General features: G+C 51.2%; 1 protein-coding gene across 1 annotated transcript; it reads right to left on the reverse strand.

Moving 5' to 3' along the window:
- Positions 1-882: 882 nt before the first annotated feature.
- On the reverse strand, positions 883-11403 carry TSEN54 (tRNA splicing endonuclease subunit 54). Its single transcript, XM_065647679.1, has 11 exons — positions 11341-11403; positions 11068-11226; positions 9315-9378; positions 9087-9170; positions 7254-7352; positions 6909-6961; positions 6458-6556; positions 4704-5338; positions 4089-4149; positions 3254-3370; positions 883-2170 (listed from the first exon to the last, which is right to left on the reverse strand). Exons 1-11 carry the CDS (start codon positions 11367-11369, stop codon positions 2020-2022), a joined length of 1551 nt encoding a protein of 516 aa, XP_065503751.1. The 5' UTR covers positions 11370-11403; the 3' UTR covers positions 883-2019.
- Positions 11404-12738: the final 1335 nt, after the last annotated feature.

Here is a 12738-nt window from a genome sequence, read left to right on the forward strand (position 1 = left end):
AGCCAATCCTCATTGCAGGCCAAAATTGAAGCAGTGGTATCAGTCTGCATCATAATCCCATCCTGGTAAAGGCACCGTCAGATGTTGTGGTGCTGAGCAAGGCAGCCACAGTTTCTCAATCCTCCCTTCAGTGGTTATTAAATTGTAATTGTTTCGTGCTGAATCAGGGAGTCTCTGCCCCAGCGAAACTCACTGGGTGGCTCTTGTAGAGTTCATCGATACAATTCCACCTTGGCATAAGCAGATGAGACAGAATGAAATCAGCGGGAGTGAGTTTGACCTAATTCTGGGACAAACGTGAGCCCTGTGGGTCAAACTGGAGCTCTTCTGGCAGCGCCTGTTCTTAGAAACTCTCTTCCCACTGTCTTTAATCTGCAAAACAGTCTGGGAGAATGCTGAGGAAACACATTGGAGTTGTGAACAACTCCAGTGTTTGAAGAGGGCTATGCGAGCAAAAGCACTGCTGGGAGGAGGAGGAGGAAGGGGAAGGTGTGTGGGAGGAGCTGTCAGACCCTCACCTTCCAGCATCTGATAGCAGGGGTGTGTGCATGGAACAGGACCAGGCGATGTGCTTGCAGCAGATCCTGGCCACCTTGGGCTACAATACCTCTGACCACGCAGGAGGAAGGCAACATGTGTCCTGTGTTGACAGAGACCGCACACTGACGCAGGGACTCTTCCAGGCTCTGAGTCACGCTGCCCGTTGGATCCAAACAGACGGGTGTAGGAGCAGGGCTGCGCAGCCACAGGGTTGTATGACCATGAGCAGGCATTCACCAGCTGGTGTTACTGGGGTCACAGTAGCCTCCTCAGGAGTGTCTTCCTCTGCGTAACTTATTAACATTTCTGGGGAAATTAAGAACCACACGGAGGAGCTCACACTGTTAGAAATGGCTTTTTTATTGCTTAGCCTTCTCTCCATCTCCAAAAGTAATTCAAAAATTATCAAATAAAATGCATCTAAGCCAGTTGCTATTACAGTTCTGAAGAACCTTGCTATGAAACACGGCCGTGCTCAGCATGCTTCTATCCACTGAGCGCATTTTCCGGCACCTGTCAGGAGCACTTCTGCACAGAGGCTAAAGCGAATTTAGTACCTGGATATCCTGGTGGAAAGCTCCCACAGTAGGGCCTGGAAAGCAATTATGTCCTCAGCTTGGAGCACATCAGCCATGGAACTGAAATGCTCATGAGGAATTTGTAGCTGCTTTCTTTACTCGGGGATCTCTCACTTGCAAGAGCAAAGACAAGGATCCACAGCCAGGAAAGAGGATGTCAGGCTGAAACAGAAGGAGCTGCAGTACAGCCCTGGTGAGACTATCAGATACAATGTGCCAATTATTGGTGGCCCAAGTTTAATAATACTGCGTGGCCAAAACGCATCTCAGCACAGCCACTACAGCATGAGGCTGGGGTGCCATCTACAATGCTCTGGTGACTCTCTGTGACCTCCAACTGATGAAATAGCTTTCAAGGCACAGCTTCCTGTGGCTGTGCCTGTTTCAGATCAGAATCTGATCTGACAGTTGTTGGTGTAGCTGAATGACAGAGGCTCAAGACATCATTGATCTGATCAGCTTATTCTGTCCCTGCTTGACCTCAGTGATTCTCCAACCATTTGACTGATGTAGCACAGTGGTTCTTAACATGTGACAAGAGGATCACCAGTGAAGTGTTTTCTAATGGTCTACAGGTCAGCCAAAGATGACAGGGAAGAGGCAGACTAGTGGTCCACAAGATTAGAAAGCTGGAGAAACAGTGACTTCAAGAACAAAGCAGCATGTATTCCAGTCCAGAACTGCCCAGCTAAGCCATACACACTTGTTTGCTGTAAATTTTGCTATTAATGCCTGAGTCATCTGGTTGGGTGAAGTCTGTAACAGTGAACAAAGTGGTAAACTACCCAAGGTTCCAGTTATCAAAGGCTCTGTTTTCTGAAATATTTCATTAATCAAGAAAACAAATCCTGAGTAAAGCTCTTCCTCTTATCCCGTACCATTTCTGCAAGTGACAGGAACTTCAGTGATTAACATCAACTGGCAGCTTGAATTCCTTTAGCGAAAAAAAGGCAATTTCTCCATGATCCACCAGTGCAAAGACCACCGGGATGTCCCCACTCTGATATGTAACCTGCTTCAAAGCCCGAAGAGATGGAATCTGCTCGTCAAAGCTGCAGAGAGAAAAATATTCTGTTGTTCTCGAAGCAAGAAGTATATAGAGACAAAGCTGTCCTGGCCAACAATCACAACAGCTCACTTCGGTCTCGGGATCTGGTAGTGACCCTGCCCACCCCTTTCAGCTGAAGCAGGAGGCTGCCAGCCCCAAGAGAGCACGCTGCGTGCTGGGAACTGGGAGCTGTCAAATCCTTTGCCAAAAACAAGGGCAACTGCACACACAGCTCCACACTGTGCCTATTAGATGTAGCTCACACAGGTATGGGCAAAGTGTCAGTCCAGTGCAATCTTAATACCTTTGTGCTAGGAAGATGTTTAGGTTGCTGGGATCAACATCTGACTTGCTTTTCCCTCCTTTTAATTCTGCAGAGTCTGTTTGCTCATAAATGAACATATTTATGTGGCAAGGATCATTCTGCTTGCTCATGACAGACTTCTGTAAACCTGCATTACCACCTTCCTCGCTCTGGCTACTACAGCTGCAGAGAGGGGAGGAGGGACAGTTGTAGCATATCAGAAAAGGCAGAGACTGAACTTTGCCCCTGTCCATGGAGTTGAAGTATCAGATTCTGGATCCAGCAAGAGAGGAGACACCTATCCTCTCTTCATACTGATCTTAAAAGTTACATTTGACAAAGATCAAAATACTAAACCCATGGCCCTGAGCTGCAGTGAGCTCTGGGGAGGTACATCTCTGCAGAAATCCATAGGGAACTACACTGGCTGAGGATTCAGGTATCGTACAGCTCCCTGGAAAACTGAGCTCTACGTGAGTTTCACAGCATTGCACAAATACAGCTGTGGCTTCTTACTCCCGACTCCAGTAATACTCAGAACATGAGCAGAAACCAGATGACCAAATAGTGTGGGCCACAGGGCTGGGGGAATTGTCAGCCGCAGCCTCCAACAAAGGAGGAACTGAAAGGAAAAAAAAAATTGTGGGCAGGACCACCCTCCAGGGAGGCACTCTGATGATCTGTAAAGCTCACAAGATGCTGGGTCATTTACAGATCATTAGGACTTCATTTCCGCAACAACAACTGGTGTGTTTGAGAACACAGCATAAGACCCACGGATACCTCCGAACACACATCCTGACATATGGCTTCCCAGGGTTTGTCTTCTTAAACTTGGCCACAGCATCTGCTTGATACACATTGAAGTCTATCTTCATGCCCTCTGGGTCCTCCTGCAGCCTACACGAGAGAGAACACATCCGTATACGTATGTGATTGAAACACTGTAGGGTATAGATACAGCAAAACCTCTCAAAACCAGGCCAGTCTGAGCCCTTTGAAAGGTGTCACTCCTCAAAGGACTGACCCTGCAACTGTTCTAATTACTCTCCAGATCTTTCCTGGAGTCAGACCAGGGCAAGCTCCCGCCCCACATCTGCCAGGCTCCCCTCTCTGCAGACCCCCTTGCAAGAAGCACCACTAAGAGAAACAGAAGCAAAGCACTGCTCTGCCCTGCAGGGACTGCACACAACCACCACACAGACTCTTTAAGGCAGAAGCTGAACCAAAAGTCCCCAAACCAAAGTTTTATAATCACTGCAGCAGGAATGGCAGCACATTCCAGGGATGAGGCACAGGTGAAGCCAAATCGAACCTCTGGGGGAGATTTCCTGGCTTGGGTGCAGAGGGAACAGCAGGAAAAGAGAGCAGCCCCGATGTTTTAACCGGCCTGCAATGCCCTAGCTCTGTTGCTGCAGGACCCGGTACTTCAGAGAAATGTCAGCCCCTTGCTACAGAAGCAATGGAATCACGGAGCAGAGTTGGATTCTCTCAGCATCCTGCATACCGGGCAGCTCCCAAACTGCTGCTGCGAGCATCTCACAGACCTCACAAGCAGGGACAGTCACAAGACACCCCCACCCCCTAAGAGCTATGAGCTGGCTGGCTGGATACTAACCGGGAGGCTCCATCCAGTATGTGGGAGGGCTGCAGCACGCTGATCTGCTGGAGGAGCGCAGCTGGAGGGAGAAGGAACAGGAAAAGATCAGACCAGCTATTTCTCTCCCAGGGCACTCCAAGCACTCCACTGCCACCCACGAGCCTTCCTCCTCCGACAATGGCTGGCAGCACCACAGTCACCAGTGGCTACTTCAAAAGACCTCAACTTCCTCATCTCCTCCCAGCGCACAGCCCAGAACACCCTGCAACTGCTTTGCATCTTGCTGGTCCTGATTTCACATGCCTAACAGCCTAGCAGGAAGGACTGCAATACAGTAGGGCATGGGGAATGGATTAGAAGACCTCCCAAGGCCTGGTTTATTCTGGCATTTGAGTGGGCTATAGAAAGAGATGGAAAGGCAGAGGACAAGCTTTCTTCTCTCTCCCTATAACCGTGACTGGGCTTCTCTATGCCTGCTTTGCCCAGGCTTTCTAGTTAGATTCCCCTTCTCAAGGTACTGTCCCCTAAACTGATGTTCAGTTTCTCCATGTCATCCTTTTGCTGTTGCATATCATACGTTTCACAGAGCTGGGGGAGAGAAGGCGGTCTCTGTCAAGTTCCCAGAGCCACTACCTGATGAGGTAGCTTCATCTGGCCGCAAAAGTGGAGTGACAGCTTGGTCCCAGAGATGTGGCGGCCGTTTCCAAACCTTCTGCTGGCTCCTCTGCTTCAAAAGGGCTTTGTACTCCTGCCAGCTGGAGCAGCGCCTCACCTCCCGGTCAGCATTGACACTGCTCTTGTACCTGCTCTCCCTCTCTCGCTGCTCCCTTTCCTTCTGCGACATCTTCTCCCGTTTCTGATTGATGCGCGCACACCAGCAAGCTGCATCAACCTCCCTCCCTGGCACGTTCTTTGGCAGGACCCTGTCATCAGGTATGGGGAGATGTGTGCATGGCTGGTCTGGGGCCACGTTTGGGAAGATGATGCTCGTAAAATCCCAGTGGGGTGCACAGGTGCCAGTGCTGCTCCCCTTGTGGTCTCCAGCCTGGCTCCTACAGGGGGTCAAGGTGTCCTTTTGTCCCGTATGAAGAGGAGCTGGGCTTGACTCCCTCTCTCCACTGCTAGCATCTGATTCCTTTGGCTGCTCTGACAAGGGCTTTTCATTGATGGGAAGGCAGCTGGAGTCTCCACAGTCATCTTTAGCTTTTTTTGAGGTCCCTTCAGCTTCTGCAAAGTCCTCAGATACCTTAGGTTTCTTCTCATGTGACCTAAAGACAGAAGCAGCAGCATAAAAGACAGGGAGAGTGTGTGGTGAAACTTTATTCCCTCTGAATCCTGCCTCCTCCCTGTTAATAGGAAGAATACTGTCTGCCAAGCCTGAAGGACGGATGGCAAAGGTGGCAGAAACCCTCGGACAGGTCTGTAAACCCTTGACAACAACCTCTTGGCTGGAAAGAGGGTGTTTGCTTGTGTGACAAAATCAGAAGGGAGAAAAGCAGGCTAAAAACCAAGCAGTGGATGCCAAAGGCAGAATAGATTTCTGAGCAGTATTGCATGAGGCTTGACTTCAACACCCAGGAGAATCCCAGCCATGATTTGTACAGACACACGTTCGCAACCTGCCACGCAGCCTCCACACGCCCCATATGTACACTGACCCAAACATCTCCACGTAAATATGATGGACTTCAGCCAAACCAGCATAGGCCTGACAGAAACCTTCCTCTTACTGGTATGAGATTCAGTGGCTGGTGCCAGAGAAGATGGGGCAATTCTTAAACCAACAGTTTTGTCTCCCAGTTCCTAAAATTTCATAACTTCTCGGGCACTGATTTGCTTGTTAACAGGAAAGGACTTGCAGACCAGTCTCATCCCCCCTATTTCTTAAAGGATGATGCCACCTACTGGAAGCTGTCATAATTATTAGCAAAATTAGTAATTATGTCAGCCTCTGTTTGCATTTTGGCAACTTCTAGAGGCCTTGTGCAACTCCACTCTCTGCTGTACAGTCCTAGCATGCAAGCTGCATCGAGCGGGTGAACAAGGGGAAGATGGGCACCGCAGTGTCTGTGATCCCTCTGAAAGAGAGCAAGAGGAGACATCTGCCATGTGTTTCTTCTGCACTGACCTCTCCACCCTTCTCTTGTAGCATCTTGCCACTACAGTTGGGAAGCTCAGAGGCACTTTATCCCTATTAGTCCTGCAGGAAGTACAGATGTGACAAAAGGCCACACTGCGAAAAGTTCAGGAAAAGCACCACACTGCTTGGGGACAGCTAAGAGTAGCTGTGCCAGACAGGTCACCCACAGCACAAAGGGCCAAGGATGCTGTTCCCAAGCCGCAGAGCCCAAGAGAAGATGGAAAAAGGCTTTGGGCCACATTCTTACGGGGGGCTAGAACTCCTCCTCCTTTTGCAATGGTGTTTCCCAGAGCTCTTGCAGTGACTTTCCAGGTTCAGTTGCCTCTCGTAGGGAGACGGGACAGTGCTGTAAGGAGACACCAACAGAGAGGCTGAGAGCAGAGTGGGGCAGTGGAACTACCCTTCTGCTCAGCCCCCAGAATACAGCAACAAAAACCTTTTCTTTCAGGCACAAAAAATCCACAAGCAGGACCAGGATGGTCCTCAGTTCATGCCCCATTTGATGTTCCCAATCACCTCCTCAAGAACAAGGAGCAAGGAAAAGCAGAGTGCCACTTTTAGCCTTTTATCCTCCCAAGAGATGGAACGCACGGTCTAAGTCCTCTTCTCTGCTGTTCCACTGGGGCCGTGCAGTGGGCACAGAGCTGCTCAGGGTCTTCAGAAAGGAGAAAGCAGCGTGGAAAGGAAGAGCTGGTTACCTGGGGTCGAATCTCAGTACAATATAACCCAGTTGCTTCAAGTGGCTGAACACCTTCGAGCAAAGGAAAGCAAGAGTGTTAAATGACTACCTTAAAACCAAACAATTTACTTCCGATCTGCAACAACTGAGTGAATACAGTGTGGCACTGGTGGAGGAGAAAACGTCAGGCTTAGAACCCAAAGCAAAGGTGGGGAAACAGGAACTGATCATATGGAAGGAGGTGAATGGGAAAAACTGAGAATGACTCCCCTTCCCACCCTAACTGTCCTGCTCTGCTCTCTGCCACCGGGAGAGGTCGACTGGCAGGGGCCGGGGTTCATCGTCCCTGCAGTACTCAACACACCTGGTAATGTGGCAGGCTCACTGCTTCCTGGGAGAGCAGGATCTCATAGGCTTCCTGGACTGACAAGGGCAGATCTCTGTAGAAGAGCTGAACATAGCCCTGCAGGGCAAAAGCTTGGTGTTTAGACAATCACAGGGAACAAATATCACACCAGCCTCTTCCCACTGGTCCTGACAGTTGGACCCAGCACCCTTCTTGACATGATAACCATGTCTCTCCACGTGTCACCTGGATTAGTTACAGCCCCTCTCCCATGCCCAGTTCCCCCACACCCTGGCTTTAGCAGCCAAGAAGTTCCCACCCACAGCTGTCAGCTCCCACTCCAGCGCTGTATCTGTTTGGAGGATGCAGCTGGGAGTATGATGCTCAACTGTTAAAGTAATCATTGCTTTGGGAGATAGCGTTCTTTAACTTTGATGATCTCAGTGATTTGGGACAAAGTACAACTACAAAAATATTTAGGACCAGCATGAATGAGTGAGCTGGAGCAGAGGAATTGATGGTATCCTCAGATGCCATCAGTTGGTGGCTCCTCAGAAGCATTTACTGCAGGCCCAGTGATCCCGCAGGTAGATTCCCCAGGCAATCACAACTAAGCGCCAGCAGGCAGTTTTAGGCTACGCCTATTTTTCCTCCTTTTTTTTTTTTTAAAAAATGGGTTTAATCATAAACAAAGAAAACAAAACACTAAGAACCACACCTCTCCCATGGGATGGGCTGAAGTTATCTAACAGGTCTTTTCTGCTTCTGGGGAGCAATTTTGTACTCAACAACTGACTAGACAATTTTATTTTTATCATTATGTTGACAATCTATTGTTTGTCAGACTGCCAGAGGTAAAAAAGTCCTACCTATGCAGTTATGACTGAAGGTATCACATGCCCATAATCTGGTGAAACTCCCCTTTAGATTGGTGCACCCATTCTACTGATAACAGGCTTCGGTGGAGAGACACCTCACACGGAAAGCTGTGATTTAGTGCCTAAACGTGGCCCTAGCAAGCTGCATAGTTTCACTAATTCCTTTCTGCTTCTTAAAGAAGCACAGAAAAACTCTGCTAATGAACTTACAAACCCTGTCATTGCAAAATGTCTAAGATACACAGGGGATAGGCAGGAAGTCAATCTAAGACAGAGAAGGCACTGACCAGTCTCAGATGTCCTCATTAACTGTACACCAGTTCTGAGGAAAAGGATTTCTCAGTATCAAACCTTTTATTCCAATTAACTCCTGCAAGGAACAGAAGATAATGCTTTGATCTTATTTCCAGAAATTCCTAGAACAGTAAGTTTTCCTGAACTGTGGAAGTTCAACTTCCTAAACCTACAGATTTTGGTAAAGAAGTAATTTGATATACAAATGTGCGTTTCATCACCCCCTGCACAAGAAAGTAGACAGAGATCTCAAGAGAAAACTTCATAACATGCTCCTCATGCTTCTCTCATTCCGATAAGAGAGCTGACTTATTAGCTGTATTAACAGAAATTTAGATCGCCTAAAACTTTCCTAGTTTCTATTGTCATATTTGATGTAAGAGTGGGTTAAATGCAACACCAGCTGGATAAACTGGCTGCCGATCCAACTAACATGTGGTGTCAGGGACACAGAGGCTGCTTTGGAGTACAACATACGAACCCATGGCCTGGAGACAAACAGCTCCACCAGCAAACAGGCTAAAAGGGACAATTTCTTGAGAAGCAGGTGTATGTCAGCTGTTCAATGTACAACAGTGACCAACACAAGTCAAGTGATTTCAGTCCAAAGCTGCTGCAGACCCTCCAATCATTCAGGAAGGACCCGATGCCCCCATTCCTGCGCAAGTATCCTACTTACACACTCCAGCAGGTACAGAGCCTCCTCGGGCAGCAGGCACTGTTTGCCACGCTCTGAGAACCCCATGGTGTGCCAGAACTTCCCCTGGAACAGAAGCACAAATCCGTGAGGGGCTCTGGCTGTTCCCTGCTGACAACCAGGCTCTCTCCCCTTCGAAGCAGCAAATTAAGGAATCTGCAATGGCCAGCGGGAGATGATGACACTGAGCATGCTCTGCAGCAGACTCACCGCAGGGGACTGCAGCTCCACAATGCCCTGTCCTGGCTTCCACTCAGCTTTCACCAGATTCCCCCTGAGAATGTCAAAGATTAGTTTGTTATTAAAAGCACATCCTACAATCAACTCCTACTGTAGCAACACAACAAGCTCAAGGAGGTGTCAAAAAGCAGCAAACTTCCAGGTGGCACTTTTACAAGGTAAAGCTTTAGAAAGACGTTATCCTCTGGATCTAGCAGTACCAGCTGAAGATTTTACAATCAGAAACTAGTTAAGAGTGTCTTCAGTCAGCACTGCAGATGTCTGCCCATAGGCTATGGCAATCTGCTGGAGATGCACAGCCTAAGCCGTGATATATCGCACTATTGTTTAGATGCTGCCAAGACACTCTCAAATCGCCGTATCCCACCCACGGGGACTCACAGGAAAAAAATTAACAGCTGAGAGGTGGAGGGTGACTTTGTAAGAACGTAAACACGCATTTTTAGCAGCTGGCTCAAGGAAACAGAAAGTAAAACCTGCAGGGTCCACCATGGACTTGCTCTGCATCTTTAGTCAGTACCGTAATTTCCCCATCTGAAAGGAAAGCTAAACCTGCCCAGCTGCCCTCCCAGCCTGAGGGTCTCCACTGCTGCCCCAGACACACGTTTAAGGATGGACTTGAACAAACCCAGCTGTGGTAACAGGGGAAGATAACTGTCCACCCTGTCTGTCTGCTGGAGGTCACCATTCTCTCTCTAAAGTCCCCAGTGGTGTGATTTTATGTGAACAGTTTCTGCTGCTACTCCTCACTGCAGACAGAGAAACGGTTACCAGAAAACCGCACACCAAACAGGGAAAGTGTGTGCCATGAGGCAGCATGTGAAAACCTCCCAAGAAACTATAAACTCCAGAGACTGGTAGCGCTGTTGAAACCACCAAAACTGACAAGCCAGGGACACTGAGAGTCAGCTAAGCCTGCACAAGGCCATACATGAGCATCAACAAGGGGCTGTGTAACCTGGACCATGCCCAAGAAAACAGGCTACAGGTTTACACACACGCCGGAGAAACTAATGGCTTTTTAAGAGACTTTCTGAACACTCACCTTGGAGTCACCAGTGTGACCCTCTGCTTCCCTGGGAACAGCAGAGAGTCTGCTGCAGCTCCAACCTGGGAGCTGTGAGCAGCTGAACTGAGGGGACATAAAGGGACCTGGCTGTGCTAACACCCACCTGCTGCTATCAGCGCGGATCTACTCATGGTAAGACCCAAACATCTCCCTTATGAGGAAAGGCTGAGGAGCCGTGGCTCTTGAGCCTGGAGGAGACTGAGGGGTGACTCATTCATGGTGATCAATATGTAAAGGGTGAGTGTCAGGAGGATGGAGCCAGGCTCTTCTCGGTGACAACCAATGATAAGACAAGGGACAATGGGTACAAACTGGAACACAGGAGGTTCCACTTAAATTTGAGAAGAAACTTCTTTCTGGTGAGGGTGCCAGAGCCTGGCCCAGGCTGCCCAGGGAGGTTGTGGAGTCTCCTTCTCTGCAGACATTCCAACCCGCCTGGACACCTTCTGTGTAACCTCATCTGGGTGTTCCTGCTCCGGTGGGGGGATTGGACTGGATGAGCTTTCGAGGTCCCTTCCAACCCCTGACATTCTGTGATTCTGTGATAACCCCGCAGCTCCGCTCTGCCCCCCGACATGAGCCCTCCCAGGGGAAAAGGAATTTACAACCCCCTGCTCGGGGGCTCAGCTCAGCCCTGCGACCCCCGGCACTTACAGCCGCTCCACAGGCTCCTCGGAGAGGAGCTGCCACTGCTCCTCCCGGCACCGGCGCAGCTTCTCCGCCTGCTCGGCCGAGCCGTCGGGGATGAAATCCTTCTGGCCGTGGGGACGCGGAGGGGCCTTGCGGCCGTGGGCCGCCAGCACCTCCGCCGCGCTGCGGGGCGAGAAGGGGCGCACAGTGAGGGGAGAGCAGCAGCCGCACAGCCCGAGCACCGACCCCATGTGGCGGGCAGCCCCTCCGCAGCCTCCCCGCCCGGGCGGGCCCTACCTGGGGCTGCGCGACCCGCCGGCCTCCATGGGCGCGTCGCCGGAAGTCGCTTCCTTCCGCCGCCGGGCCTGGGCGCTGGCACAGAGAGGCGGGCGCTAGCGCGCCCCCTGGGGGCTTGGAGGACTGCGAGCGGCGGGGACCGAGCACCGGGGACCGGAGCGGCCCGGGGCTGGCAAGGGAGTGTGTACCGGGAGCGAGACGGCGGCCGGGCGTGCACCGGGCCGGGCATCCAGCTGTGCGCGGAACTGCACATCGGGCTGCGTGCTGCGCCGGGCACTGATGCCGTGCATTGAGCTGTGCACTGCAGCCATGCACCGGAGCCGTGCATTGAGGGGTGCACTGCAGCCATGCACCAGAGCCGTGCATTGAGGGGTGCACTGCAGCCATGCACCGGGGCCATGCATTGAGCTGTGCACTGCAGCCATGCACCGGGGCCGTGCATTGAGGGGTGCACTGCAGCCGTGCACCGGGGCCATGCATTGAGCTGTGCACTGCAGCCATGCACCAGGGCCGTGCATTGAGGGGTGCACTGCAGCCATGCACCGGGGCCGTGCATTGAGCTGTGCACTGCAGCCGTGCACCGGGGCCATGCATTGAGCTGTGCACTGCAGCCATGCACCAGGGCCGTGCATTGAGGGGTGCACTGCAGCCGTGCACTGGGGCCATGCATTGAGCTGTGCACTGCAGCCATGCACCAGGGCCGTGCATTGAGGGGTGCACTGCAGCCGTGCACCAGGGCTGTGCATTGAGCCCTGTACTGTGGCCGTGCACCAGGGCCGTGCATTGAGCCGTGCATGGAGGCCACGCGCTATGACCGTGCACCAGGGCCATATATTGAGCCATGCATTGAGCTATGCACTGCAGCCATGCACCAGGGCCATGCATTGAGGGGTGCACTGCAGCCGTGCAGCAGGGCCGTGCATTGAGCCGTGCACTGAGGCTATGCACTGTGACCATGCACTGGGGACGTGCGCTAGAGCATGTGCCAGGGCTGTGCGCAGAGTTTTGCTCAGGTCTGTGTCCCAGAGCCATCAGGGTGAGCTGGCCTTGGCTGCTGCCAGCTGCCCACCCATCCGCTCTCACTCCCCCTCCTAAGAACTGGGCAGAAGGTAAAGTGAAACAGCTCATAGGTTGAGATAAAGACAGAGAAATCACTCGCCAGCTACTATCACAGATAAAACAGACTCAACTCAGTGAAAATTAATTTACTGTCAATTAATATTAGTCTCAGGCATTGATATCTCTGCTAGCAAGGACTCCTCCAGGGGCTTCTGGGGAACACCTGCAGCACCTCTTCATCCCTTCTTCCCTGACTACACCGCTTGCAATGCCATTTCCCACACTTTCTCCTCTCCACTGCCACACTGCATTTTGCCGTGTCTTAAATACATTTCCCCA

This window comes from Caloenas nicobarica, chromosome 18 (genome assembly GCF_036013445.1).
Source record: "Caloenas nicobarica isolate bCalNic1 chromosome 18, bCalNic1.hap1, whole genome shotgun sequence".
NCBI lineage: Eukaryota > Metazoa > Chordata > Aves > Columbiformes > Columbidae > Caloenas > Caloenas nicobarica.

Bases quoted from the DNA above. Each gene is read 5' to 3' on its own strand.
- TSEN54 (XM_065647679.1), bottom strand. From the start codon at position 11,369: ATGGAGGCCGGCGGGTCGCGCAGCCCCAG. The intron at 9,379-11,067 runs GTAAGTGCCGGG...TGACATTCTCAG, and splicing joins GAGGAGCCTGTGGAGCGGCT to GGGGAATCTGGTGAAAGCTG. The intron at 4,150-4,703 runs GTAGTGGCTCTG...TTCTCCCTCCAG, and splicing joins AGATGAAGCTACCTCATCAG to CTGCGCTCCTCCAGCAGATC.